General features: G+C 42.7%; 1 protein-coding gene across 1 annotated transcript in view; it reads left to right on the forward strand.

Annotated features, from left to right (window-relative positions):
• Positions 1-23,229, forward strand: part of PLXNA3 (plexin A3) — a 239,429-nt gene extending 216,200 nt beyond the window's left edge. Inside the window, exons 22-32 of the mRNA XM_089675234.1 lie at positions 1,275-1,531; positions 3,399-3,465; positions 6,129-6,275; positions 8,153-8,312; positions 13,940-14,043; positions 14,156-14,252; positions 14,631-14,821; positions 14,924-15,093; positions 16,733-16,945; positions 18,911-19,061; positions 19,721-23,229. Of these exons, the coding sequence (XP_089531360.1) occupies positions 1,275-1,531; positions 3,399-3,465; positions 6,129-6,275; positions 8,153-8,312; positions 13,940-14,043; positions 14,156-14,252; positions 14,631-14,821; positions 14,924-15,093; positions 16,733-16,945; positions 18,911-19,061; positions 19,721-19,816 (1,653 nt within the window). The 3' untranslated portion in view covers positions 19,817-23,229. The remainder of the gene's footprint in view (positions 1-1,274; positions 1,532-3,398; positions 3,466-6,128; positions 6,276-8,152; positions 8,313-13,939; positions 14,044-14,155; positions 14,253-14,630; positions 14,822-14,923; positions 15,094-16,732; positions 16,946-18,910; positions 19,062-19,720) is intronic.
• Positions 23,230-25,025: the final 1,796 nt, after the last annotated feature.

A 25,025-nucleotide genomic window follows, 5' to 3' on the forward strand; every position in this document is an offset into this window, starting at 1 on the left:
CAACCAAAAAAAAAAAAATTATAATCCTATACCCACAGTTGATCTAGAGGAAGGCAAAAAACCCAGCAAAGCATGATCTAATTTGCTCCTGCTGGGAAAAAAATTCCTTCCTGATCCCCTGAGAAGCAATCGGATATTCCCTGGATCAACTTTACATATAAATGTTAGTATCCAGTTATATTCTGTGTATCTAGGAAACAATCCAGGCCTTTTTTAAAGCAATCCACTGAGCTGGCCAGAACCAACTCTTAAGGGAGTCTATTCCACAATTTCACAGCTCTCACTGTGAAGAAACCTTTCCGTGTTTGGAGATTACATTTCTTTTCCTCCAGACGTAAAGAGTGCCCCCTTGTCCTCTGTGATGACCTCAGGGTAAATAGCTATATGAACCACTGATGTGTTTACATGTTGATCATATCCACCCTTAATCTCCTCTTCTCAAGAGAGAATACTTTCAGTTCCTCTAATCTTTCCTTATAGCTGAGCTCCTCCATGCCTCATATCAACAAGAACTCCTCTGTGTTTTTTAAACTCCCCAGTATCTTCCCAACTATAGATGTTAAACTGACAGGTCTAGAATTACTTTTTAAATATAGGCACCACATTGGCCTGATTCCAATCCAGTGGTACTATGCCAGTCACTATGTAATCACATTTTGTTCTTAAAGCTGAGCTTATCACAATGTAAGTATGCATATCTCATACCTGATTGGCTGCTGGTAAAGCTGAAAATCCCTGTAGCAGTTGCTGCTACTACAGAGATAGCCGACCCTCTGCACACTGAATACATGCGGATGTTCTGATGGCACTTCTGCCATTTGTAGAACGCTTTGTACTTTTTTCAATGAATGCAAGGCATTCTCTGATTGAGCAAGGTGGAGATCGTGGCATCACCAGCCTTCCTCTCCATCTCATCCAATTAGAGGACACCTTCTGTTCACTGGGAAAAAAAACAAGGCATTCTATGAATGGTGGCAGTGCGCAGCAAGTGACCCCCTGTGTTCTGTGTGCAGAGGGGAAGTTGGACCTTGAAGATCACAGCTATAATTGTATTAGCACCAACTTCTACAGTGATTTTCACGTACACAAGCGGCCAATCAGGTATGAGTTATGCATGCATGCATTGTGTCAAGCTGGATCAATGTAGGTATGCAATACAGATCATTCCTGGAGTTCAGTTTTATTTTATTTATTTTTTTTAATTAAAATTTTGAATTCTGAAGTTTAGTTTGAACAGATACTTATTTATTATGCATTATTATTGCTCTCTCCAGATGCCTCCAAATGTGGAAAAGGCTTTAAGACTGTTTGGACAGCTTCTAAACAACAAAACATTCTTATTGACTTTTATACATACGCTGGAAAACCAACGCAGCTTCTCCATGCGGGACCGCGGTAACGTGGCCTCCTTGACTATGGTGTCGCTGCAGGGCCGCATGGAATATGCAACAGTCGTCCTGAAACAGCTGTTGAGTGACCTCATTGAGAAGAATCTGGAGAGCAAGAACCATCCTAAACTACTGCTACGCAGGTGAGACAATAGTACTACTTCATGAACGTGGAGAAGACTGAAAAAGATGGTGTGGTGATTTAAAGGATAAGTTCAACTTTTAACAAAAAATAATAAATGCACATTTTTTTGCAGGTAACAAAATGTGCATTTATTATTTTTGGTTTCTGGAGCCTCTAAAGCATTGCACTAGTGATCAGAAGATCGCTGGTGCCATGCAGGTTTCCCTCTGACCTGTCAGTGTATCTGCTTGCTCGTACATCCCACATGGCAAGCAGATACTTATTGACCAAAAGGCTCAATGAACTACTACGATGCTGTGGAGTGCCATGGTAATTCATTGAGAACTACAAGCCAACAGCTGCAAAGGCTGTTGGAACTTGTAGTTTTCTCATTCACAGAATACTGTAATTGAGTGACACGTCCTGGTGGGCAGAGCCCCTCATGGCCACGTTTTTTAAAAATTGTGACAACTAGCAGGGAGGATAGGATCCCCTGCTAGATGTCACTACGGAGATCAAGGGGATGCGGGTCCATTTATTACATGTTACACCCTGAATATGTTTGTAACACGTTACGAAAGGTGAACTTATCCTTTAAATAGAAATGTGTCTAATTTGGATAGAAAGAGCAGGATTAAAACTTCTATCACCTTTTTTTCCCACTAATTGCTTTCCTGGTTACAGTGGTCACCACGACAGAAGGATCGTCTGAAAAAGGACACATTATAAAGGGGACGTGAAACACTTTTTATTGCTGCCTGTGTTTTCATGTGATTGGGATCATAAGGACAGAAAGTGAGGAGAAATCTATCCTCTGTGGGTTCAACCTTTTGTAGAGTTGCACATGGTCCATTACAAAGTGTCCTAATGACATGATCAAAAGTGAGTGTGCAAGGAAATAAAAGGCATCTAGACCAGAGATTTGGCAGGACCAAGAGGAGTCACTTCATACTTTTCTTTGACAGCATACTCTGAAACACACCCAGCACAGTGCCAGTAGATTTAATTTGTTGGCAGCCCACAGAGGTTAAAGTGAACAGTTTTTAGCAGTAGCAATACAAGTGTGAAGCTGGCCATACATGGATTGAAATTCATCTGGTTTAGCAGGGACCAGCCAAATTTCAATCCATATGTGGACACCCAGGTTGTATACAAGTCAGTTTATGGATTGATTTGTATACAACCAGTCTGTCAGATTTTCCTGAACGATTATAGTATCAGCTATAGCCAGCAACACTAATTATTGTATTCTGATGGAGGGGAAGGTTCCCTACCAGCAGGACCCAATAGCGTTACAGGAGGGATTCCCCCATCAACGCTGACTGTGTTGTTCGGATAATTTGAGCAATTTTCTTTCCTTTCACTCATGGTGGAAGGAAAGAAAATTGCATAATCTGTGGCCTGCTTTACTTAAGGAATGTATAAAAGAATAGAAAGTTTTGATGGTCATACATAGTAAGTTGTACTGAGTGTCTGCAGAGCCTGGCATTGCACCCATGATCTACTGATTGCGGGTGCAATGCTTAGCGGGCTGCAGTGTAAAAAATAATAAATGCACTTTTTTTTTTTACCTGCAAAATCATGTGCATTTATTTATTTATTTTTTACAAAAAGTGAACTTAGCCTTTAAGGACCCAGATGAAAATCAGCCCATTATAAAGCTGAAAAGCAAAAGAATGAAATGGAATTTTTTTTCTCAAATTAAATAAATTTTGTTAGAATTGCGAACAGTATTTCTCACAGCATATGTAGTTTTTGTTCTGAAAAGTCAGTTTCCAAATTTGAATGTTAAAAGCAAAGTAAATTTTGAAATATTTTCATAAGAACTTTTGAAAAAAATTTGAAAATCTACTGGTGCATTTACTGTATGATTTTTCTCCTTGCAGGACGGAGTCGGTAGCTGAGAAGATGTTGACAAACTGGTTCACTTTCTTGCTGTATAAGTTCCTAAAGGTAAGATCAGAAGCTCCATACAGATGTAATACCCCTGTTACATATCCTCTTACACCTCTTAACAATTCCTTTTTATGGGACACACTCGGTCAGGCCAAACTTTGCCAACCTCAGCTCTCTTCTTCTGTTTTGCGCTCCCTAAACCCTAGTTTCCCACCTTAGCAGGACAACTTGACATCTTGAAAAACTACATTTACAACACAATATCAACTTGAAATAACTATACACACACTTTGACATTTAGAGTGGTTGTAAACTTCAGACATGAAATATGAACAAGGAATATTTTTCTATAGTGTGTGCTTGCCTCAATTCAGTGCTATAAGCACAAGTCACTTCTGACAAGTTTTCCTAAGAAAAAAGGTGATGGGGAGAGTGCTCTAGCACGCAACCTGTGATTGACAGCCTCAGCTCTGTTCCTGTGTGCTGTGTGGAGGGGAGCATGTCCCTTCCCTCCAATCAGCTTTCAGAGCTCTCCTCATGGTAGCAGCTCCCTGCCCCCTGCTTTTCAGAACTGAAAGATCTTGTGCAAATTCTGCACTTTGAATTGGTGTAGATAAACCGGTAAAACTTAAGTAGGATGATTTGTTTTTTTTGTGTGTATCACCTGAGGTCACTTTACTAGGTACATGTAAGGCTTTACAATCACTTTAGGGCACAGTTTGTGCTTTTTTTTTTTTTTCTGTAAATGTGCTTAGTTTATACCAACTGTTCACAAGTTGTTGCAATCTGTAACTTTTTACCTCACTTGAATCATTTCTTTATTAATACAAATGTATACAATTAATGATTATTGGAAGCAATACAACTGCTACATGTGCTGGGATTATACCGGGACACCACCAACCAGAATAAGAATTCCCTGTAAATGTATAGAATTTGCAATCTGCTTTCTTGAGCACTGCTGTAAGGTCTATAATGAAATTTAAAGATCACTTCTGAGCAAGTATCTGCTGGATTGGATTACACGGAGTGCACTAGCTAATGGTTTATAACAAAAGCAGGAAGGTGTCACAGGCAGGCTTTTGTTTACACTACAAGCATGAAACATTCTGGAAAATGATTCCTACTGGTCACCGGAGGCTACAGTGGCCTCTGGGTGTTAGGCATTTCCCTTTCCTGGGAGAAATGTGGATATTAAAGTGGATACACATGTATGGTGTTTTTGTTTTTCCCAACCAGTATCATATCTAGTTTATATCCAGTTTATATCCCCCTTTGAAAAGTGTCCAAAGGGGTGTTCAAGCCTTTGCATAAGGTCTATAATAAGATTAAAGTGGTTGTAAAGCCTAAAGGCTGATTCACACCATGAATCGCACAGGAGCACGCTGGGCATTCCTGTGCAATTCACATGTGATCTGGGCGCAGTACGATTTCAGTGATTTTTTTTTTTTTTCATTAGAATGGGATGAAATTGTGCCAAACCACACTAAATGTAGTGCGTGCACTAAGTCAACAGTACAAGAAATGGCTACTGCCCCAATCTATAACTGGCCTTCACAGCAAGGAGCACATGCAAGGGTGACGCATGTCAAACAATAAAAGAAAATTCCCAGCTCAACTTACCAACTAGTTTGCAAACAAACTGAATTAGCCTGTCTAACAGTATGCGTTAATAACGGGTTTAGTTAACACACATTTGCAAATACATGCATAAGCTGCAGGGCCTCTTCACGGCACCCCGATATTCTGCAGTTCCTAACTCTACAAATTTTGACAGCCCCCATAGTAGAGGCACATGTATTTAATGAATAGACCAAGGGCAGGTGAACCAGAGGGAAGCCCACCCCCTCTTTAAAGGTACAGGAGTGCACTGGACACCCAGCATATAGAACAGTGGCAGCCAAGGTGTCCAGTGCGCCCCCTCACCAAAAGTCAACAGTACAAAAAATGGCCACTTCCTCAGTCTACAACTGGCCTTCACAACAAGGAGTACGTGGAAGGGCGACGCATGTCAAACAATATTGCATGCATTACTTTAAAAAAAACACAGCGTTTGGGATCTGTGTTTGGGGTGTCATTAAGTTACTAATGACAGCTGTTGCAGATTGTAACTACAGTGTGGAGTGGAAACCGTGCATGAAACGTGTGAACCGCATTCTGGTGGTCCTAAAGGTGTTTTACCTTAATGCATTCTCTGTATTAAGGTAAGAACTTTACAACAGCAGTGCCTCCCTCCCTAATAATTACCTGAATCCTTTATGCATCTAAAGCTGTGCCTGGCTTCAGTTCTTCTCTCCCTCTCCTCACTCTCACAAGCTTGGCTGACAGCAGCAGGAGCCATTGGCTCCTGCTGATGTTAGTCAAATCATGATGGTAGGGATTGGGGGTGGGACTGAGCTGCACTGTGTGTGTCAATAGATGCAAAGAGCCTGCCTTGGAATTGAGCATGCTGGTGTGCCATCATAGGAAGAGACTTCCTATGGTAACACACCAAAAAAAGGAGGAGCGGACATCGCTGGTGGAGGACCCTAGAAGAGGAGGTATGGGCTGCGCTGTGCAAACCCATTGCATGGAGCAGGCATGTATAAACTGGTTTGTTATTTTATAAAGAGTGGTTACAATCATTTTAACTACCCTCAGCACTGACCCATTGTGGCCAAATCATGTGACAGATAGAAGTAAAAGATGGTGGTAACAGGATTGTATTTTCTGCCTTATAGGAATGTGCTGGAGAGCCACTCTTTATGCTCTTCTGTGCCATAAAGCAGCAGATGGAGAAAGGCCCTATTGATGCCATCACTGGGGAAGCCCGCTACTCACTAAGTGAGGACAAACTCATCCGGCAACAGATCGACTACAAAGTCCTGGTCAGTTTATTTTAATGGTCTATATATTCCCAAGTATATTATGATGCAGCCTTCCAACATAGGTCTTTCACCATCTGCCCCTCTTCACATCTCTTAAAGGATATGCGTAGTTTAGAAAGTTATTTTTCTGCAATGGGCAAAGAATATATTGAAACAGTCTAAACATACTGTAAACATAACCATTTACTAGTTTTTTGAATAATTATATTTTTGAACTGCTCAACTTATGTGGAATACTTGTAATGTTCACATTGAGTGCCAAGATGCTGTCTTTGTCAAAGCCTTTGACAGGCTGCACATTCTTGCGCTGCAAGCCAGCTTGATACAAGCCCCCACCTTATTTCAGAGAAGGCAACTGCCAAAGCAAAGCCTATATGAAACCCCAAAGGTAGTAAATCCCATTTTGGACCTTATATATATTTCAATGCATGTCTTTACACATGGTTTCTCTCTAAAGGAAGGTGCTCTTTGATTGACTAACCGCTATGATTAGAATAGGGTGTTTCAGCAACTTTCATTTTGCACAGAAACCTTAAAAATATAGGCAAGAATGAAAAGAACAGAGTATGGTGATCAATAGTGGAAAGGGGTAAAACATGTAACTAAACATAACCAGAGAAAGTAAGAAATGCACAAGTATGAGTTAGAGAACAAAGTGAAGGTCTCCCTTGTGCCTGAGGGCCCATTTGCTCCTATGTGTGTTTGTTTTAATACTCATCGTGCTGCTTAGGCCCATTCATTTCCTATTGGTCTCCAGCAAGAATCAACACTCAAAAAAACGTACCCAAGCCATTTTTGACCAATGCACTGTGATACAGCTCATGTGTAGTCACATGTAAGCACTGTGGTGTGTGATGGATTAGGGGAGTTGTTTCCTGCACTGACATAACTTGGGGTACAATTATCAATAAAACACATGTACAGTGCATGTTACTAATACACTTGGAAACTGCAAACTTAGGTGTTGTGACCACTGTAAACTAACCTGTCCAGATAGAAGTATGGGAGCTACCTTAAGGGAGGCACTTAAAGGGTCACCTGAAGTTTGATAGTTGCAGGCCTATCTTCTGCCTGACCTTTTACATTAACTCAGCTTGTGTCAGCAAACACAAATGCTCCTGCGCTTGGGAATGGACTCGATGCAGGCTACAACCACATTAAGAATGTCCTGGAACATGCACACCTTGCTGCCCTCAAATAGACCGGGGGAATCCAAATATACTGAATGAGGAAAGAAAAAACAGAGGGTGCACAGGCCTAGTGCATTACCAAAAAAAATGTTTAATAAAAAATAAAGTAGGTGTTGTACTCACAAACGACCATATAGTCAAGGCACATCGTAAAGAACAGCTGGGTCAGCACCGTGCTGAGTAACAGTCCGCAATAGGGAGTGTAGACATCCAATGGGCTGACGTGTTTCCAGGAATTGCCTTTTCCTCAGAGCCACAGTGGATCGAAACGCGACAGCCTATTGGATGTCTACACTCCCTATTGCGGACTGTTACTCAGGGCGGTGTTGACCCAGCTGTTTGTTTATGATGTGGCTTGACTATATTGTCGTTTGTGAGTACAAAACCTACTTTATTTTTTTATTAAACATTTTTTATGGTAATGCACTAGGCCTGTGCGCCCTCTGTTTTTTCTTTCCTCATTGTGTGCATTGTGTGAAGTAAGGCAGTTGATGGGCAACCAAGATCAGACATTGGGTAACCTTTTAAAATGTGTGAGACTCCAATTGCAATGTCAGGCTTGAATTAAGGAAACCTAAAAAAGAGAGTGGGGGGTTATAAATCATTTAAGACTTCAAATTCAGATTATTGCATGAGCCCATTTGTGGCTGATTCTTTATAACTGTTTGTTTTTTCTTTTCACCGCAGACTCTGAGCTGCATCTGCCCAGACAGTGAGAATGGCACAGAGATTCCTGTTAAAGTTTTAAACTGCGATACGATTACCCAAGTGAAGGACAAGCTTCTGGATGCTGTGTACAAAGGGATTCCCTATACACAGAGGCCAAAAGCGGAGGATATGGACTTAGGTGAGGGTCGTGGTTTCACAGTTCTGCTTATCCATGTGTTGTGTGTGAGAGCAAGCATTCCCAAACTCTGGTCCTTAAGGTGCTCTAACCAGGGGCGGACTGACCATTTGGAAACTCGGGCACTGCCCGAGGGCCCGGGGTCAGTAGGGGGCCCCAAGAGATGCCCCTGGTACCTTTTTCATAGGCTTTTTTGAGTTTGGGTAAGGACACAGGGGCCCCATGATCCCCTATTGCCCGGGGGCCCCATTGTCAGTTGTCAGTCCGCCCCTGGCTCTAACTACTGGTTTTTACCCTTTTTTTTTTTTTGTTTATCCCTACAGACTCACAGGTGTGATAAAAGATGTTCTCTTACAAAGGTTAATAGTTAGTTCACTGCACAAATCAGTAGAAGGATCTTTATTTTCAAAAGTAAGTTACTTTCAGCTGGGTCCAATAAAAATTAAAAGTGACTGTTGCATGGCTTGAATAAAGATCTTTCTTTCTCATCCATTGAAGGATATAGGACGTTTTAAGCCTTTGGGTTATACTGCTGCCTACAGAAAGATTGGACCCTGGCAAACAAAAAATACTGTAGGCCAGCCCAGGGTAAAACCCTTCCTACTACTAGCAGACCTCTGTTGTTTTTTTTTTCTAGTGTCCTAGGAGATTGAATGTCTGTCCTTTTTTTTTTTTTCTCAACTCTGCTGTTTTAAAGATTAGTGTGATTTTTCTACCAACCTTTTCATTTCTTCAATCAAGACTCTCTACTGCTGGTTTTCACCACTGACTCTCAGCTATTGGATTTTGGACTATACTGGATCTGTTCCCGAACCTAGGACAATGTAGGGTGAGCCTGGAAGTGACCCTCAGTCACTGAGCCCTGTATGATATATTTCAGACTTAATTCTGGTTAAGTTAGTGGTGGAGTACTTTCCAGGTCAAAAGCCGCTGGTATTTCCTCTGCATGTGCCCTAACTCTGAAGAGAAGACTTGCTTAAGTAGGACATTCAGGCCAACTGGAGCGCCCCCTTTTTTTAAATTATTCGCTGGGCACTATTATTCTCTGTTTTTGGCCATCTTTGCATTATTCTACTTAGCTGGATTGTTGCTTGTGCAAACATCGTGGACATATCTCCCCACTGCTGCTCCTGCTGCAAAGGGCCTTGTGGAACTTCAGTCTGCTTCTCTTGCCTGCCTACTATGACTTTGGTCTACTTCAGATGCCCGACCCTCTGGTTTGTTTTTTCACTTGCTAACAGCTGTCTAAGTTTAGTGTGTACTAGAGGCCTTGCCTCAGTCCTTGAGTCTGTATGTTGCTTATTAAGCTGCAGTTTTCACATGTCTAAATCTAAACATGGGAAGACAGTCCTACTGTACCAGGTGCTCAAAGCACACTCTTCAGTTAAGATTTGGAGACCGCTTGCAACATGCATGACAGTGGAGGCATCTGTAGCCTGGAACCATGCTGCTGTCTGTTTGGAGTTTCTTTCCTCATCAGAGTCCTTTATGGTTCCATCAGGTGTGGCTCGATCCTCTGCTTTTTTGGCTGTGGAGGATGTTGTTCAGAAGTCTGTTCTCACTGTGGATCCAGCTATGTCTCCCATTAACAAGGTGACTACTGCAGCCATGGAGGACACCTATGTTTAGGGACCCAATCAATAAACAGGTGGAGACCCTTTCCAGACTATTTTCTCTTAGGAAGGATCTTGTCTTACCTATTATCTTGACTGTAATCTTGCTTTGCCAAACCATGTCTGTTTGGTCCGAATGCTTTAAAATGAGTCTTACTGCACTCTTTGACCATTGATAATCGAAAGCGTAAAACAGATGTCATGAATAAGAACTTTAGCAGAGATGGTCATTAGAAGCCTCCTGGATAATTTCCTACATTAGCATCTTCCAAATACATATAACCCCAATGCCAAACAAGTTGGGACACTGTGGAAACGTACATAAAAACAGAATGCTATGAATTTCAAATCTCATAAACCCATATTTTGTATTCACAATAGAATATAGAAAACACACCAGATGCTTAAACTGAGAAAATGTAACATTTTAAGAGAATAAGGTCATTTTGAAATTGGTGGCAGCAGGTTGTTTGTATAGGGCCCTTTGGCTAAATTGCTTGACTGCTGAACATTCTCGTAAGAAACATTTATCCTCATGGTGGCTCATCCACCAGCTCTGGACTCTGTCATCAAGGATGCTGCTTGGGTTAAATGCTATCATCTTCCCCAGCAGAAACGCCGAGGGGCAGATTGCCAAGACCTCTCCATACGCTCCTGCTAAGGAGTGTTTCTTTTGTTTTCACATTGCTCTCAGCTTCCATTCTATGTTAGTGTGTTGCCAATGGCAACCACCAAGTAAGCAACGTGATTACTGACTGCCTGATGTATGCCTGCAAAGATGCAGATGCTGTGTAGTGATGTCGGCTTTCCACTGTGCATCCGCCAGCACCCACTTTCTAATGGCCAACCATCAATATAGTAACGGCACTGAGGGAGATGCTACTCACCAATGGACACAGGAAACCTTAACCTCTGCCCTCCTGCTGGCTTCCCTCAGCTTGCAATCATTGGTCTGCACATAAACCTTTTGCTCCACACAGCCTGACAACAGTCAAGTAACACAGTAACAGCAGTTTTATTTCCCGCCATGATCTCTTGTCATTACACAGTGTACCTGCATCAGGCCCAACCACCATAGCTTTGGGCTTTTACGTTAGAATAAGAATTTAACAATTTAGATATTAACTGTGTTTATTAATGTGTGGTGTTGGCGGGAATATGATGACATTATGAAGTCACAGTGGTGGTAATCTATGTTCTTCTATTTGTTGGCAAATAATGGAACAGCGCTGGCCTTCTCTAAAATGATGACCAAAAATGTGCAATACAATCAATTACCTCCCTATAAAAAATGTGCAACTCAGTCTGTAATCTGCTCCAGAACTACCCCATACTCAAACCATATGAAAATGTAATACCACTCACTAGTATAAGGTGCAAAGATCACTTCAAATATCTCCACTATTCAAATATGTGCAAAACAGAAACCTTAATACCATCTAACATCCCCCACTCTACCATATATAAATAAAAGTGCAAATGCAGTGCTTACATATACATGTATAACAAAATATTGATGCCATATACCATCTCTTTGCATTGTGCAAAATAATAACTCAAATAAAGTGCAAATAGTGTCCAAATAAAGTGCAAAATAGTTCTAAAATTCTAGAACATCCGTCTCGTATATTAGGCAGTCCACCCGAACAAATAAACTTCTTTAGAGCTTCTTCACACCACCAAACTGTGCTGTTCCACCACCAAATGAATTGAATGAACTCACCAGAGCGATATGCTGGTCAGATCATAAACCAGCTAAAATACATGTTGCTCTGGAAGAACACTCTGCAGTGCCGTGATTCTGCTATCTCATACTTCTCTGGATAATATTATCTCCCGTTCACCCAAGAGGAAAGCAAGAAGAGGCGAGCTTCCATAGCGTAAAACACATGGCTGTTGAAGCGCAGATTCTAAAGGACAGGGACATCCCTGAGTCTCTGATCCTTTGATGCTAGGAAGACCAGGAAGTCCACTTCTTTCAAAGTCTGTCATCAGATATGGAAGGCGTAGCTTGCTTGGTTTGAGTCTAAGAGTTTTCTGCAGTTGGTTCTGGACCAATGTTGGCTCTTAGTACCTGAAATGGGCTGATCTCTGCCCTTTATATTCTGTTTCAGAGGCCACTGACTTCCCAGTTTGATTAGGGCTTCTTTGTGCAGGGGTCTTCTATGCGATTTCCCCCCCCCCCCTCCTTACCCACCTGTCCCTGAAGTCCAGTCTCCTCCATGGGATTTAAATCTGGTTCTTTTGTTGCTTTAGAAGGCCCCATTTGAACCTGTCAGAGAGATATTCCTCTCTTTATTCTTTATTCTGTATTTCATGTGGGCCATCACACTGGCAAGGCAAGTGTCTGCAAGGTTTATCCTGTAAGGAACCATTTATGATCCTGCACAGGGACAAAGTGGTATTGCATCCCAGCCTGGTACTAACACACAGCAAAACTCATCTCCACCATCAAGAGCTCTGGGGAATACCAGTTAGTGCCTAGACCCCACACCTCAGGTGAGCCCACGTCATCCACCCAGGTGACTTGCTTGTGTACATATCCAGCTGGTTGGTGGGGGCTTCTCTACTGCTATACCTACTGGTCTCTGAGCCTGACCCCTGATCGTGACAGACCAATTCCTGTTTGTCACCGATTGACCCAGGAAGAGTGCTAAGCTTCATATTCCACTATCTCTTGGTGGCTCAGGTAGATCATCATTCAGGCTTATGGCCATAAAAATCAGAGTCCCCCTTTTCCAAATAAGGCCTTCTTCACTTGGGCAATGAGTGCTTCATGGACTTTTTGGCATCAGGCCTCTATTTCTGAGATTTTGCAAGACTGCTACTTGGTCTTCTGTTCACCTGTTCATAAGTTCTACCAGGTGGATGTTTCTGCCTCATCTGATTAACAGCTTAGGGCGTAAGGTACTTCAGGCATCTCTTTGAGCTGGAGGTAACCCCCAGTTCTGTTAAAGTTGGTCCTGTTGGTTGCTTGCTTTGTTGCCCACTCCTTAGTGAGATTGCTTTTGGACATCCCAAAGGTTTAGGATTTCCTGTGTCCCTCAGTGGAAGAGAACAAAAATAGGATTTTTTTGTACTCACCATAGAATCCTTTCCTTGGAGTCCATTGTGTTTATGATCATGCTCTTGGTACTGCTTTGCTACAAAAATGTGTTTTTTTTGGGGTTTTTTTGTTTCCCAGTGTCCTATCCTTCTGTAAGCAGCTGTATAACCCTAATGTTTAACACTTCCTGTGTCCCTCAGTGGACTCCAAAAGAAGGATTTTATGGTGAGGACAAAAATCTTATTTGACCCCTTGTGTTTAACACTGTGTGAAATGAGTTTACTGGATTTTAATAGACAATTCTGTAGGACACTTTGGCAACTTACAGCAAAGCATTCTAAAGGGTAATGGGTTTGCTTTTAATGAGTAGTCTGTTTTTATCAATAAAATATATTTGAAAGTGATAAAGTCTTTTGTTTTTTTTTTTAATCAAAAAAGAAAAAACAAACATGCCATACTTACCTGCTGTGTGCAGAGGTTTTGCACAGAGCAGCCCGGATCCTCTTCTTCTCTGTTCCCCCACCGGTGATCCTGCTATGGGGGGCACCTGAGCAGACGCGCTCCCGAGCCACAGCTCTGCGTGTCCATCTGCTCCCGAGCCGCAGCTCTGCGTGTCCATTCACACACAGAGCTGTGACTCAGCCCCACTCCCTCCCTCTTCTGATTGGCTCACTGGCTGTGATTAACAGTAGTGGGAGCCAATGGCACCCGCTGCTGCCTCAGCCAACCAGGGTTGAGAGTCTCCAGAGAATCGTGGCTCTTGTGGACATTTTTATATCGGGATGGGGTTTTGATAAGTGTTAGGGGGCTGCTACGCAGAGAAGGTTTTTACCTTCATGCAGAGAATGCATGAAGTACTACCTTCATGCAGAGAATGCGTGAAGGTAAAAAGCCTTGAGCCTTTACAATCACGTTAAGTCAATAAAACATACCGGTGATGTAATTTGCATTTCATTTGTGTTTCTCTGCAGAATGGCGTCAGGGCCGCATCACCCGTATTGTGCTCCAGGATGAGGATGTCACCACCAAAATTGAGTGCGACTGGAAGAGACTAAATACTCTGGCACATTACCAGGTGAGTCATACAGCATACGCAGTTCATGCTCACCTCTTCTGTGTCTCCTCTTCTCATGGCACTTCCTTCTATAGTTTTGGATTTACAAGTTGCATCTTATGCTTTTTAACAGGTCACAGATGGCTCCACTGTGGCTCTCATTCCCAAGCAGGTATCGGCCTACAACATCACCAACTCCTTCACCTTTACTCGTTCGCTCAGCCGTTATGGTAAGTATATTACTCATTTTTTCACTGTTGCCCTCCAATCTAAGTTCCCTATTTTCTTTACTACGTAAACCACGTTTTTTGACACCATGTTCATATTTAGAAAACAGGAAAAAGTGTATGAATTTGAAGATAGCAGCCATGAGAATTCAATATCTTCTTCATTGCTGGTCCTGTCTGTTTCTTCTCATGTAAAACTTGTGAAATAATTGTGTGACTGCGTGGGCTAGTGACAACTGTAAATATATTTATATATATTTATTTATATAAGTAAATTTTTCACTGCTGGATTATGTATGCCCTGTCACTGATTAGTCCTTTTTGTCAGATTCTTCTCTGCGTTGTTTAGTTGTACCAATGGAAGTCAATTTCCCATTTCAGAGAGTCTTCTGCGGACATCCAGCAGCCCAGACAGCTTGAGATCGCGAGCTCCCATGATAACTCCTGACCAAGAAACGGGCACTAAACTCTGGCATCTGGTGAAGAATCATGACCACACGGACCATAAAGAGGGTGACCGTGGCAGTAAAATGGTGTCAGAGATTTACCTCACCCGGTTATTGGCCACGAAGGTAACAACATTGTTTACCACTATGGCTAAAAGGCTGGGGTGTTGTGTATGTAGACTTGTGGACGAAGGGCTGACAAATATTTTGCTGTTCTTCCCCTTGCAGGGTACACTGCAGAAGTTCGTGGATGACCTGTTTGAGACTGTGTTCAGCACAGCCCACCGGGGCAGCGCTCTGCCTCTTGCCATCAAATACATGTTCGACTTTTTAGATGAGCAAGCTGATAAAAGGCAAATAACAGATCCAGATGTCCGGCACACATGGAAAAGCAACTGGTGAGCTAATAAAGTTATAATTCTGAGCAGAAAAACCACCTCTCGTATGAATGTGCCCTTAATACAAATGAAGATGAGAACTGTCTGACAAACCAGAGCAAACCTACACACAAACTTCTGTCATTTGATAGATTTCATGTGAAGAGATCTAGTTCAGAACTTCATGAGATATAACATTTTCTGATTCTATGCTTAGGTACAAAAATATTTCTAATCTTCTAGTACAGGACACAGGCAAAGTATTCATACGCCATGGGTTATAGGCTCATACCTTCAAGTAATTGAACAATGGCAAGCTTTTGAGGACCCACCCACTGGGCACTTCCCCTATAACTCTACCCCATTGTGTGAGTCTTGTGCTAGTGTCCTACGATGCTGGCTCTCTTCTCCTTTACGGAAAAATCACTTTTTGCGTAACTATTTTCTTTTTATTATCCTTTCTTATTTTTTCTCTGAATTCTTCTATCAACTCCTCACTGCCTTCTAATGCCACAGATAGAAGCAGTGTATTCAGATCAGTGCAACCTCAGTAAACCTTGGGAGTCTAACCCAGACCTTATGATGTGGGGACAACCTGCAATGTTGCTCTGGGCTCTGGATCCTGCATGGTCACACACCTTGGTATTTAGTGCAAAGCATGTAGTCAGTCACAGGTCCAGGGCCGTAGCTGATCCCTATGGAACCCAGTCTCTGAAGACCCCTTTGGGGGTGTGTGAGTTATTTTACGCTTCATTATAATGACATCTTAGGGGGATAAAAATCTTCTGCAGCTTCCTCCAATACTGTCCCAATGTCTTCTTCATTCCCTTTGGTGTATTTCATATGGGGTACTCATGGAGCAGGGTGCAGAATATAGTGCAAGCATGTCCAGAAGAAGAATGCAGCAACCAGGGTGTAGACTGTCCTGTAGCGAATTCTCGTAGAATAAAAATGCATAGCAAGCATGTAACAAATGTGAATGCCATATCAAAAATCACTTTCAGATAACTTTGCAGTAATGATTCAAAAATGTGTACTGACTCAATACTATTGTGAATTTTGTAAAGTGCAGAAAAAAAATGGACCACCTGGTCTTTTTCTGCTGTAACTCTTTCCAATGTGCTGTATTTTGTCTTCGAAAGTCCCATGATTTTATCAGTAATCTTTTCCCAGTTTAGAATCTAATACTGGACATCATATAATTAAATTGGTTTGTTCTCTTTACAGCTATAGTACTCATTTTGTCTAGGGGGTGATCTAAAACAGTATTATTTACCCTACTGCACAGTCCCTCAGTCTTTCTTCCAACAAGTTGAAGTTGTGACAACCGGTGCCATGAAACTGCTCTTCATGCTGGCCTCTGACTGGTCTTGCCACTGTGCCTCATGCCGACATCATCACATACAGTGCAGGACCACCACCAGTCCTGCATTGTACATGATAATGTAGGAGTGCCCTTCCACATTCTGCTGCTGGAGAGCAGAGAAAAGGACAACTGGGTCTTGCAGGACTGTGGAGTGAGAAAAAAAATCCGCTGTTCTAGACCATCCCCTATATCCAACAAGCACTATGTTCTTTAGCTGGGAAGGGGACATTTTATTTGATCTATTCCAAGTTCTGCAGATAATGTTTCTTTGTTTTTCTTCTGACCCGCTTTCAGTTTGCCGCTCCGCTTCTGGGTGAATGTGATCAAAAACCCGCAGTTTGTCTTTGACATTCACAAGAACAGCATCACAGACGCCTGCCTCTCTGTGGTGGCTCAGACATTCATGGACTCATGTTCCACCTCTGAGCATCGACTCGGGAAGGACTCGCCAAGTAACAAACTGCTCTATGCCAAGGACATCCCTAACTATAAGACCTGGGTGGAAAGGTGAGGGCTGGGATTGGGATCACATTTACTTGTTTTTTCCATGCTCACATGGCAGAACATGCAGGAAGATATCATGGAATTAGTGCATTTCATTGTATACCTATCATGAAAAAAGAAGAAAAGTATTTTCAGATAGACAGTTCAGAAACGATAGTTGCTTGGCTACCCCTGCTGTCTCGCTTGCTTTAATAACCAGAATAGGCAAGTGGATAAGACCTTCTTTCAGGACTTTCTCTGGCTGTCCTAATCTGAATATATGTTTGGAGGAAATCCAGCATCATCAGGTCCTTTCCTCCTCAACCTGACTGTCCGTGGCCGAACCCTTCCATTTATTGGATTTCAGTTCTTTCAATCATGGAGGCTCAGCATCACATGTGAACATTACCTATGGCAGCTTGCTCAGTTATATACACTCCTTCAAACTGATATCCGTCCATCAAGGCATTTTGATATGTGAATCAAAAGAAATTTCTCTGCGCTCAGGCAAACAAATCTCAGATCAATAATATATGTGTATCTTAGTGATTGCTGCAAGTAAATAAAAACCACAAAGTTATGTATAAGTTAACCGTGCTCCACTGGACAGTGCTCCTGTGCCCCACATAGATGTGGACTCACTCACCCTGTATTATTGACCACCTATCTCTAGTATGGTCAACAGCACTTGTGGGGCAGACCCCTTTGCCATCCGTTTCTGTTAATCTCCCGGAACCGTACTACTTGGGAAGGCATATGTTCTCAAAAAAGAAGAGAAGGTCCCATAGCGTAAAACCACACCAAAACGTTTATTAAATAAGTGTAAAAAATACACTCACATAAATGGTGCCCTATCACCCGGCACCCAGTATACTCAGCTCGTGTATAGGTGACAAGATGCCCTCGCTTCTTTTTTGAGAACATATGCCTTCCCAAGCAGTACAGTTACGGGAGATTAATAAAAACAGATGGCAAAGGGGTCTGCCCCACAAGCGCTGTTGAACATACTAGAGATAGGTGGTCAAGAATACAGGGTGAGTTTACATCTATTTGGGGCACAGGAGCACTATCCAGTGGAGCACTTTATTATAATTAGAGCACCAGCACTTTTTTGCACGTATTGGAACACTATTGTGGAGTTACAGGACTGGTTTCATTTGAAGAATTGCACTTTATCCAAGGGGACATTATATATTTATTTTTAGGATTAGTTCCATATACAGGACCGGTTTCATTTATAGAATTGCACAAGATGTTGCACAAATAACACAAGGTGTTATTTGGAGTATTGCATTTTATTTAGGGGGATGGTATATATTAATTTTCAGGTTTAGGTTCATACTTATGATTATGATATGAACAGTTAAGTTATGTATGATTTTGATATGTGCATAACACACAAGAGCCAGATCAGTGTTTGCACCAGGGCTGAATGCTCTTGAAAGGAGTACTCAGGCAGGGTGTTGTGTTGTTTTGAGGAAGCTATGTACACATCCTGCCAGCCTCTCCAACCACCAGCCGTGATCTGCCTTCATTGCATAGAGTAGCACAGTGCCCAGTGATGACATCACTGGGTATAAAATATGGTATGCAATGAAAGTAGAATTTTTTTTAATGTCATTAGCATGTTAATAAGGGTGGTGGAAGGAATCCGAAAAGGCAAAACGTAAGCAGATAAAATTTGAACTTTTAATTGCTCGATTTGTTTCCTTCGCGCTGTGCTGTCCATTCCTTTTAGTTTGTTTTTTCCCTCTGATCTTTTTGAAAATAGCTGTTGCATGTCTGCAGTCTCGGACAGCTTTCTTTAACATTACATTTACTGAATATTATATGCAGCATTTGAGGCACCCTTTATGGAGTAAATTGACCACCACTTTGCCTATGCAATACCTGGAGATACAGGAGCAGCTCTGTGTGCTAATATCGGCTTTAGGATGTCCTACTGTGAACAAATCACATCTCTAAAGTCTTTCCCTCTCTCTTATACAGATATTATAGAGACATCGGCAAGATGCCTGCAATCAGCGACCAGGACATGGACGCCTATCTTGTTGAGCAGTCTCGCCTCCATGCAAATGAATTCAACTCCCTGAGTGCTCTCAGCGAGCTTTTTTTCTATGTCAACAAATATAGAGAGGAGGTAAGAGCCTGGTGTGGTGCTAGTAGGAGACATGGCTGGTGTTACCAGTGATCTTTTATATACTTTGTGTTCAGTGCTTAAAAATTACATTTTAAAATTGTTTATAACATCTCTTTAATCAAAATGAAATAAAAATGTATATATATAATTTTTAAAATTGCCAAAAGCCTTTATAGTTTCTCTTCAAAGGGAATGCACAGTGGATTTCTGAGATTTCTCCTCTGTGGAAAAATTCCTGCTGCTTACAGAACCCAATAGCGCAAGTTGAAATTTACACACCCGCAGCTAAATGAGTCACAGGAGTGACAAATCCCCCTTCCCTACCTTCAGAGGACTCTGACTTTAGTAAGCCTATCATAGTGATGGTTCAGTAGGAATATGTTGAGGGCAGAATGTAGCAAGCTGCACACTACCCAGAGGTATTTGCTCATTAGAATGGTCTGAAGCTTGGCCATATTGACAAGGCTTCGGAGGCTGCTCCAGGTATGTGCAGATACCACTAGGTGGCTTTTAATTATTTTAAGTCTAGGAAACTCAACTGCATTTTACCACCTAGTGACACTGGAGATAGTATGTTCTTAGTATCAATTGCTTGAGAAGAACCCGCTCCATCCACCATATGGTATACTCTTTCTATAATAATTCACTTTCTCTTGCAGATCCTCACTGCTTTGGACCGAGATTCCTATTGCCGAAAACACAAACTGCGCCAGAAAATGGAACAAGTTATCAACATGGTCTCAAGTAATAGCTGAACCTTGTGAACCCCTTCTCTGTCCCTTCTCCCCTCAACCTCAACTCCCCAGGACCCCAAGATGAGCCAGAAACTGATAGGTAGCGGCCCACTTGGAGGCCAACATGACTAGAAGGATGACGGGCAATGTGCAAAGCTATGGCACTGCCACAGAGACTCCACAGAGCCACCGACAGGACCTGTGTGACCAGCGCCTGAATCCTTTACCCGGGTTAGCAGCCGATCTTCACCAGCCATGGCACTGTGTGCCCCATGGCATGCCCACTCCTCAATCTTCTTCTATGACCGTGTGACAAGGTGCCCGTGTTCCAGTGCCTTGTGCTTGGGAGAGCAGAGCCTTGACTGCACACCTTTGGTGTAATATTGTGCTGACCACTAGGCGAGGTCGGTGTGCACACCATTCACTCTCTCTCTGCAAAACTTCTCGAGGGGGACCGCGTCCTCACACACCTTCTCCGCCCCTCTCGTCACTAGACTGCCTGGACTCTCTGGCCAATCAGGAGCTTGCACACAGTGAGGACGTCGATGTTTTGGTATCGTGAAGCCATATGACTCAGAGGGACACCTTCCCCCTCCCCACCCCCTTTCCTGATGTTTGTTACCCACTAATAATCTCAGTGCACTATTGTTCCCCAAATCTCCTTGCTGCTCCTCTCCTGTGTTTTAAGTGCACCCCCAAGACTTTGTGGAGAGACGATGGAGTTATTTCATATCTGTGACGTGAAAATCGAGGGGTTCCCCAGATTTTAGGTATCGTAGGTAGGCGGGGACTCCCTTTATGTTAATGAGATTTTGTGCCATGCGGTATCAGTGGTATTTTTTTTTTTTTTTTTTGTGGGAAGATGGCAGATATGAGTGGGCGTGCAGTTTACCCTCATCTCACCCACTCCCCCCTCCCCCACACCATCCCCCACTGCCTTTTGTCCAATGCTCCCTCTAAGTCACGTTCTGTGGAAAGATGGAAGTCGGAAAACAGGTCATAGCGGGGTCTTGTAACACCATTGGGTTCCCTGCCTTGTAAATATTTAACTTGTCTTGATTTAACCCTTGTTTTTCCATAGAGCGACACTTACAGGGTTTGCAGACTGTCACTGGCCTCGGTTGTGTTGTGTACAGCTGTGTATCAGGGCACAGTTCGGTTATGTCCATTCCAGGCCCTGGTTACTATATCATGCATTTTTTATATTTAATTTTATTTATTTAACTTATTCCTGTTTTAGCCTCCACTGCAGAATGTGGACAGTGTTTTATATAGACGCCATGCTTGGCGGAGAGATACGCGTGTGTGTGTGTGTGTTACATGTGTGTACGTCCTCTGTAGTTTTGTTAAGTTTTATCCCTCTTCTTAGGTTCACCACCTATCACTTGGGGGGTGTCATGAAGCAATCAGTCCTGATTCCGCCCCCAAACTTTCCTGCAGTTGAAATTCTCGCTGACGTGAAGTTGGTGTGGATTTGGTTTTGCAGAAGAGTGGTGCATGGCAAAACAGTGTGCAATTAAATGAACCAAATTTTCTGTCGGACAGCAGTTTCTCTTGTGTCCTCTCTATAGATGGATAAAAAAGCACTATATTCATTTAAAGTATTTCTCTGATATGGTCTAAGATATGCACCTGTTTGTAGTGAAACATTTTGCAAACATAATCTATTTTAACATAGGTGCTCAACTATTTCATTTGGGTTTTGAGAGACAGAAAATTAAAAAAAAGTCCTGCAGAAAGTTCACAAGTCTTAGTCTTGGGGTTGTCTCTGTCCTGCCCTGCACCAGTCTTTTCCCTTAATGTGCTGTGTTGGTGGCAGAGTGGTGCTGCTGTTGTGGGTCTGTTTCTAGAGTGTTGTATGTGACCTTCTCCAGATCATACCCAAAGCACAGGGCAGGGGGGATCCATCAGGATCATCTGAGCCAGCTACAGTAATGTGTACCACCCCTTGCTGGTTTCCTAATGGGGACACAAACCAAAGCATATATTAGAAGCAATAACAAAGCACCAGGAAACTGCAAGTCTGCATCACATTTCTTGGTTAAACACAAAGTAGCAGATCCCCTATTTCATATGACCATCTCCTACACTGCTCCCACCATGCTGGTGGAATGTTGGTACAGGCTCTGATCTCCAAGAGCTTGGGCCTGTTCCATTTATTTCTGTGCTAAAACCCTTCCTGATCACCAAACATATGTTACTGACTGTTTCTGAATACTTGACTGCCCTCATGACTGGGCCCGGTTTATGCCTCCCTGATTTCTGCTTGTTTGCTAAATTACTTTTTATTTTTTGTCAAATGCCTGTTTGCATCACTTGTCTAACTTGTCCTGAACCTTCTCAATAACCATCACCATGGTAGACTCTCATATTGGTGGCCTGGCACATGATCTCATAGCTGTGGTGTGACTGAACTTTCATATCCACACCAGACACTAACTGAGCCATCGTATCCGTGGGCTGGCACATGGCTGTCCCCTCAAGAGGGTCCAGACAAATACTAGGTGTTGCAATGATCTGTTTGGCACTTGACTAGACCCTCATATTCATGCATGAACCCGTATCATAGTATTTGGCACTTACCGCTTAGACCTCTATCGGTATGTTCAGCTCTTGACTATTATCTGTGACTGATATGCCATCCCCTTTTCTATATCCTGCAGTTGACTGGACCATCATCTTTTTCACATCTTGTTATCCATTACTTGACCTGCTCAGCAGGAAAATATGTCCGGCACATTCTTTCCTTCACACAAGAAAATATAAGTCCAGGATATGGACCCCATCATAATGCCCTTTCCAGTTCCCCTTCCACAGCACATAACTTACTAACCCTTTCTGTACTGAACCAACCTCCCCTCTGTGTCAGGTACCTGCTGCCCTGACGTCCAGCCCAGATACATAAACTCCTGACCCCCTGTGCTGGGTTTATAACTGCCAATGTTCTTTATTGCCAAACTGGAAACATTCCATGTTAGCTTGTATGTATGTGTGTATATGTGTGCCCCTGTCTCATGATACCTCACACGTAAAGGGTTCAATGTGACAGTGTGTAAATAAGGAGAAACCTATAAGATATATATATATTTTGTAAGTCTGTGCCACTGTCCTGTATCCCCCCTTCCCCCCATCCTCATCATACGTAACCCCTTCACTACACCAGTACTTGACTGCTGGAGGCAGAATTCACCACCCTCTGCGTCCTTACCAGCGTCTAAGGGGTTCAACTCTCCACCGTGAATGAAGGGATTTTGGTGCCTTAGAAACATACTCCACCCCACGGGATCTGATACAGAGGTGACACCATGACACGTGCAGGGTCCACAGTATTTATCAGCACTTTATGTCTCCGGTGGCAGCGGATCTGATACTGTGAGCATGGCCTTTTTATTTCATGATGTTCTTTTTTGCAAAATAAAGGAATTCAAACTCCAGTGTGCCTTGTGTTTGGTTGTGAGCAGGGGATCTCACCAGTGGTCAGCAGAGAAGCAAATTGGACTTGTATTGCAGTTACCAGTCAAGTGCCTGTCCAACCTGGTTGTGTGCTATTATACTCTGTGAATTCATATGTAGCTATCTCTTCCCAGCCACATCCACATTCACACATGTACCTTCAGTGGAATCACCAAAAGGACTGACATCACTGCTGCTGGTGATAGCAGCACCAATGGCCAAAGCAGAGCCATTGCTAATTACAACTGAGTTGTCAGGGTTGACCATGGGTTGGGGGCTTCAGGGGAGTTCTTAAAGATGCAATGAGATATGTGTAAGCACCTCTGGGCCTTTTACTAATGTTCTTTTCTCACTTGCATAAATATATCCTTTTATCCAAATGACAGGTACATTTAATTTATTGTCCCTTATATTGTACCAGTCCTGCTGGTACCTAAACACAGACAAGGCTCTGACAGAATCTAATTAACCACAGAAGCCAGGGATTAACTGGAGATGTCAAGCATCAGTATATGGAAAAGATCTCTGTACAGAATTTAAAGTATATCTAAAGAATATTATATCTTAATCATAAAGTACAGGACAAAGGCAACATATTCATACACCATGGGTTATAGTTGTGTGCCATCATGTGCTTGGACTTTGGCAAGATTTTGAGGACATGCCCCCCCCCCCCCCCCCCAGGACACCTCCCCTATAACCCTACCTCACTCTGTAAATCCTGAGTTTTTTGTGCTAGTATCTGAAGGTGATTGACCTCTTCTCGTTTGTGGAAAAATCAGCTTCACTAGTTTATTTCTTTATCATTATCTTCAAATTCTTCAACACCTCACTGCCTTCTATCGCCTACACAGAAGCAGCGCATCTGAATCAGCACTGGGTCCTGCATGGGCGCTTACCTTAGCACTTGGTGCAATGCGTTGTCAGCCTCAGGGTGTTATACAGGTCCATGGCCGTGGTCCATGGCTATGAAACCCAGTCCCTGAAGAACCCTTTGGGGGTATGCCCACAGTGACAGACAAAGCCTGAGCTTTTTTTTTTGCTGTTCATGAACAGATAAATTGTGCAGTCTAGGACAACTGAGTTATACTATTCTTGTGGTTGATCCTTCTGTTTCTGTTATAAACAACATCTCAGTGCACCTATTGAAGATGATCCTTCTTTCAAAGATTCATCATATAGAAAGTTTGAGGCACTCCTGAAGGCTCTTTGCTCTTGCAGGCCCAGCCCTGCAACCAGCTCTGGCTGCCATTTCATTATTTCAAACTGCAACTAACTGGACTAGGACATTGAACAATGAACAACCAACATTATCTGTATTTCAGGATTGTGCTATTCGAGAAACTACAGCAATTGCCTTATGCTCTGCTTTTTGTGCGAATGCCCTAGAACAGTGGTCATCAGATGCGGCCCTTTGCTTCCCTCTATCTGACCCTTGGGACACTATTCCTTCAACTGACACCAATTAGGAGGCACCATTCCTCCCACTGACAGCATTAATGGGGCACTGTTCCTCCTGCTAAGACCAATGAGGGGGCACTATTCCTCCTGCTTACACCATCTGTGGGGCACTATTCCTCCCATTGGTGCCAACCATGGGACACTATTCCTCCTGCTAAACCCAACAATGGGGCACTTTTCCTTTGGTTAAAACCAATGATGGGGCAGTGTTTACTCCCACTGATACCTGGACATTTTCTACTCACACTGGCCACAGTATGGCCCCATAAAGTCTGAAGGGCAATAAACTGGCCTTTGTTAAAAACTTTGGAGACCC

Source organism: Staurois parvus, unplaced genomic scaffold (assembly GCF_062004578.1).
Source record: "Staurois parvus isolate SC_StPar_1 unplaced genomic scaffold, SC_StPar_1.0 ptg000154l, whole genome shotgun sequence".
Taxonomy (NCBI): Eukaryota; Metazoa; Chordata; class Amphibia; order Anura; family Ranidae; genus Staurois; species Staurois parvus.